This window comes from Hippocampus zosterae, chromosome 12 (genome assembly GCF_025434085.1).
Source record: "Hippocampus zosterae strain Florida chromosome 12, ASM2543408v3, whole genome shotgun sequence".
In the NCBI taxonomy this organism is placed as follows: Eukaryota; Metazoa; Chordata; class Actinopteri; order Syngnathiformes; family Syngnathidae; genus Hippocampus; species Hippocampus zosterae.
This window is the reverse complement of record NC_067462.1, coordinates 8836646-8842645: the sequence shown is the minus strand read 5'-3', so window position 1 is coordinate 8842645 and position 6000 is coordinate 8836646. Positions and strand designations below refer to the sequence as shown.

At 42.7% G+C, this 6000-nt stretch overlaps 1 protein-coding gene across 1 annotated transcript in view; it reads right to left on the bottom strand.

The window, feature by feature from the left end:
* Window positions 1–256: 256 nt before the first annotated feature.
* The window catches only part of LOC127611688 (NALCN channel auxiliary factor 1), an 86932-nt gene continuing 81188 nt past the window's right edge, over window positions 257–6000 (bottom strand). Inside the window, exon 4 of the mRNA XM_052082409.1 lies at window positions 257–3312. Coding sequence (XP_051938369.1) covers window positions 3011–3312 — 302 coding nt within the window. The 3' untranslated portion in view covers window positions 257–3010. The remainder of the gene's footprint in view (window positions 3313–6000) is intronic.

Genomic DNA, 6000 nt, shown 5'->3' with positions numbered 1-6000 from the left:
TTTTTCCTCGTGGATGATGTGGTATCTGTTTATGAACATGGTAAAGCTGTTCCTGAATGTGAAACTAATAATGAGGTGTCTTTTGAAAAAGCCCTTTACTTAATGAAATAGTCGGTCTTGAAAAGAAACAAACCAAAACAAAAATGGCCGCCAGGCTATGGACGTTCATTCTGGGATTTGGTGTTTCAAACAAATATGCCTCACGCACACACACACAAAAAATGACATTCAACACATGAGCCAGACATTTAGTGTGTTAATATGCCTTCCGAAAGGTGACATTTTCCTTCCAATGCGCCCGCCACAACCCTTGGATGATTGACAGGTAATGTTGAGCATAACTACGCAGAGTTAACAGTTTACAGAGTATCAGCGATAACACCCAGTCATCAGGTTGCCTGTGAATTAAAAGGCCTGAGTTACATTACTAATATAATTTTGGTTCAGGTGTAAACAGAAAATCAACATATTGAGACATTGTGACAACTTGGACACACATCAGCAACAGTTCAGAGAGATGGGGAATGAAAAAGGTCAGAGACTGAAACTACGGAATTGGAGACTGTAGGCATACTGGACTAGCCGGTACCTTAAAAAAGTATAGATATATGAAAAGATGAGCTCTTACATAAACACAGTTGTATTCATTAGTGTTTGAATTAAAAACAACCCCCCCCCCACCCCCACAACCTGGATAGTGGTTACATGACTCCCATCACATCTTTGGTTAAGACAGGCTTTGTTCTGTGAGATACATCTCATAACAAGTGTTTTTGTGAACGCTCGCTTACCCTCACTTGTTGCTTTCTGAATCGGAATTTGGGGTTTAACAAGATCAATCTCACCGTCTTCTCTTTTGCCACAGTTGGCATATTTTCATTCCGTTTGATCATTTGGCTCGCGTTCAAATGTCAGTCTCGCTTTACAAAACTAGCAGCTGTGATGAGGGGGAAACTCATTTCAGTCAAGAAAAGTAGCACGGATTGTTTAACGTGACTTGAAAACAGACAAGAAGGCAAAATCCAAATCGTCTTTACACCTTTTTTGTGGAAAAAGGGCTGCACTTAAAAGTCATTGCACAACCTGCGTAGGTGCCATAAAAGCTTCATTTAGGTAATTGATGTACAAAACCACATTTGATGTCATTTTGGGACGCCAAAAAGGAACAGAAACCACAGTACGGTGTACATCTCTGAGGTGGAAAACAATCTGGTCTGTTTATTTTGGATTTTTGACAAATTAACCCATGTTAAATATCTCACAAAACAAAGTGAGGGAGACCCATAAACCTGCGTTTCAACAGTGAGACCCTTCTTTGAAAACCCTTCTTTGGTGGTTTGATCACGTGACACGTAAACGTCAACAGCGGAAGAGCTCTTATTAACCCCGAATGAAGTTCATTTGTTTTTGTAGTCTTGTCATAACAGTTTTTTTTCCTTTTGCTGTCGACTAGAAGCACGACGGTTTTGCGCTAACACTGTCAGGTATTTCTAATGTTTCACAATTACACCCACCTTGTGGAAGTAAGGCACCAGTTCCAATTAAAGAAACCACAACAAAGGGAGCAAAATATCCTAAACAATGAAACCAAGGTTGAACTTTTTTTTGGTAATCATTCCAAAAGGTACACCACACCTGCAATGAAGCATGGTGGTGGCTGCAGGTGGTGTTTTTCTTCAGTTGGAGATGGGGTCTTGGAAAAATGGGTGGAATTCTGAACTGTTCGAAATATCAGTCAGTGTTAGCACAAAAACTTGAGGCTTCTGCTCGAAAGCAAAAAAGAAAAAAAAAGTCAGGAAAAGCCGACTCGAATATCAGCATTTTATTTTCGGAAGCACTTTAGATGGTGGCAGTTGTGTACCGACTTAATTGCCGTTGTCTCATTGTCTGATCATGGGATACTGTGTGAAAGTGCACACAGTTCCAGAAATGTTCTGCTTAGCTGGGTTCTGTGTAAAATGCATAAATGGCTAAACGTCTGTATCTGCCATGAGAATGTAGTATTTCTGAAATCTTTGAAAAGACTAACAAGCTTTGATTTGGGTTGTGGTGCCACTGTGTGAAAGTCTAATCGACAAATATAATGCTTCGCTGGGTTCTGTGTGAAATCTTCCAAACTGGTAAATTAAGCAATTTTCCAGGATTTTAACGTGAAAAATGAAAACGAGGACTTTGACTTGGGGGTGTTGTGAAAAATGCACAAATGGTTTATGCAAATTGGCATGATCTCCTTGCGAAAGAGGCTATGGCCGCTTTCATTCGATATATGCAACTTGTGATCAAATCATCAAAGATGGCAGTCTAAATCGGGCTGAAGCTTGTTATTGTATTCAATACCCTGTGTTGCTTCCACAGACTGTGAGCATAACAAAACAGTCAGGGCTCTATATAATCTTTTTTGTTTTGTTTTTAAAAAAAAAGGTCCTAAGGATGTTTGATTAAAACAAAAGAATAAAAAAGGACAAACTCTAGCACACATCACTCTTGCAGCAAATTCTTTTGCTTGTACAGGTCACCTCCTGTCGGCCAAACAAACACAAAAGATGGGACGTCAGAAAGAGAATCTGATTGTGGTAGTTCATACAGTGCAACAGAAAACCATGAATGGGAACACAGTGTAAAAAAAGCTAAAGTGAGAGAAACTCAGCCAGCAGGAAGCTGAACGTTCCCACTCAAAGGCTGTGGCATTGTCCCCCGTCCCTATCTAACGGGCTGGACGAGCCCCTTTCCCGCTTTTATTTCTGTCTTGATTGGGTTTGTTAGTCTCTTGTGTCAAAGCGTCCCAGCGCCCCCCCCCCCCCCCCCCAATTTGGCTAGGAAGTGTTGCCGCACAGGCGCAGAGCTCCAGCAAAAAAACAAAAAAAAACAACCCCCCCTGCCCCAAAAAAATGTGGCTGTATTTTTCCGTAGTGGTTGCCATGGTGAGGGAACCCCCCTTTTTTTCTCTTTCAATCCCAACCCCCCCTTGATCCCACCACCTCGACAACCTCACCTCCGCCTGGCAGCTTCGTCACTCCTCATTGGCAGGGCTCTCCTCCAGAGGCGTGATGGCGGGGAGGCCCAAGCCTGTTGCATTGTGGGATGCAGTGAGGCTGGCGACAGTATGTAGGAGGACGAGCACTAGCAGGCAGAGTTTGAGACGGCTGTTACACAGTCTGCACGCTGCCGAGGAGCTGAGGGAGGTTCGGTGCTGGCAAGGCGGGTGAGTTCTTTTCAATGTCCCCCGGGAGAGGTTGTCCACTTTCAAGTCCCACCGCACGTCGCAGCACTCTGCCTCAGGGTCCACGCCTGATGGATGGTCCTCCAGCAACCCTGTCCGCCGTTCACGGGGCGGGTGGCAGAGAAACATATTAAACATTTAACCACTGCACTCGCGCTCGAAGGTACAGCAGGCACAATGTACATATTTAAACTTTAAATAAATTCTGCTTTTGCTCTTAGACTTTATTTTGAAGTACGTTATCTACTGCAAGGGCGGCACGGTGGACGACTGGTTAGCACATCCGCCTCACAGTGCAGAGGTTTAGGATTCGGTTCCAGCTGCGGCTTTCCTGTGTGGAGTTAGCATGTTCTCCCTGTGCCTGCGTGGGTTTTCTCGGGGTACTCCGGTTTCCTCCCACATTCCAAAAACATGGCAGATTAATTGAACATACTAAATCGGTGGTGTCAAACAGACGGCCTGCGGGCCGGAACCGGCCCGCAAGGAGGTTCGATCAGGCTCGCAGGATAATTTAAAAGTGAAAAATACATAAAAGACACGGAATGAATATTTTTAATAAGCTGCAATTTGTGGATCATCTGCTAGGAGGAACACAGTTTTGATCAGAGAAGAAGACAACAGCAGTGACAGCCAGAGAGGATTTCGGACCCATCTGGAGATTTAGATTTTGAAACATCAAGTCAAGTCAGTCAAGTCATTTTGTCAAATGTTTTGGAAAAGATATGTTCATTACATTTCAACATTTTCCTAATGTTCTTTCTATGAAAACAAAGACATGATATTTTGGTTATTTATAGCAGAGTATGGTATAATTTTAATGGCCAGTTGACATCTACCGAGGCCGAAATGAGTTTGACACCCCTGCTCTAAATTGGCCCTATTAAGGTGTTCTTTTGGTAATGAGCAGTGTTGTGCTTGGGACTAATATACCTTTTGAAATGAAAATTCAACCTAAACACTTCCTAAACACACATAGGACATTGTGTTATCGTGCCATGAAATCAGGGTAGAACCCATATGTCTTCTGGTTTTCTATCAGAAATGAATAACGTTATGTCCAACTTCAAGGAATCATCATATCGCAGCACAAACCGTTTTTCGATCTTCGGTAAAAAGTCCGTCCCTTCACAGCTCTTCATCGCTCACAATTTACAATCAATCCTCTTCAAACCTTCAGGGATTATTGCTCCGTGTCACAGCAAGAAGCCAATTGATCTTGTATCATTGACTGGTCAAATAGGATCATTCTAATCTTTGCCAAGGTGAGCATCACATTCAGTGTGCCGGTGTACCTGATGTGTCCAGAAAGACAGTGAAAACTTCACACTTGAGGCAACAAATGCTGCTGCAAAAATCACACCGAAGTCGACGACAATCACGTTTGTCACAGCACAGTATGACCGCGAGCAACTTAATTGATGAAACCATCATATTTTTTTTTTCACATTTCTGACAACACATACGAACATGCACGCAAACGTCCTGTTGATGCAACAACAGTCTGAGTTGTGACATCTGCTTCAACCTCATTTTCTGTCCTCGCCCGCCACCAAAGTTGTGATGCATGCAAAAGTGAAGTCCAGCGACAAAACAGAGTGTCCCTGTGAGTGAATGGGTTTTGTCCCAGTTGTTTTGGTTATAATCAGCGGAATATTGGATGGCAACAGGGTTGAATTTAGTGTGGACTTCAAGTTAGAAGAGAGGAGGCAAAGGAGGACACGTCATCCGGAGACAAACAACGCGAAGAGAGGTGACACATATTGATGTGAATGCGAATGTGATCGTCACTCCTGTCCTCACAAAGCCCGAACAGTGGGAGATGAGAGGAACGGCTGGGCCGAAAACTCCAGCAGCGAGTGATGAGCCAATACGCTCCCCCCGCTGGTGGCCCATTCAGGGCCCAATGAAAATGAAGCGACAACCCTGAGGAGGCGACAAACTTGGCAGGAGGTCAATGACGCCATCACGACGGCGGGGGTTAAACATATCAAAGAGGACACGGCGATGTCACCAAGGTCGGGATAATCAACACCTTGTGACGCGAGAGGTAAAACATTGGGGTCAGTGGGGGCACTAGGGACAGGACTCCACAGCGCAAAGAGGGTTTAGAATCGAAATGTGGCTGGCCCACAGATACTGTGACTCTTGGATCCTTTAAGTGTACAGTATATACAAGAGCAATATTGTATAAATTGAAACATCTTTGAAATCATAATGCTTTATTATTACTGCTTCGTTTTTCCCTATCTGTGCAAGTGTGCAAAATAAAACAACAATGCCGTAATACCTCGCACGGTTCATCTTCGTTGTTTCACTGATTTTTTTCATGTCGGGTTTTCTTCTGTTTTATTTCTCCTTTTTTGGAAGGTGTTAGCTTAAGCAAACATGGTATGTTATTTAAAAAACTTGTATGCATAGGACTGTTGATTGTTACAGTGTGTGTATTGTATATTATATACAACTACTACATATTTCTTCAAATCCATGGCCCTACACTAATTCTATTCTCCCTTTGGAAAAACAATTGGACGTTTCAAAAGAGGCCTGTAAGGGCCTGAACATGATTAATGATATAACCCGTTGTGGTCGGCGAATTGTATTTTTCTTATTATTATTACAATACACACAGGGTTGGTATCTATAAAACTGACATTAACAGGGCAGAGGTGGATAGGTTCCTGTTAAACTTTTAAACTAAAAATGAAGCTGAGATTACAAAAACACAAAACAAAAACAATTACATTCGTCATTAGAGAATACTATACCATCAGATTATGATA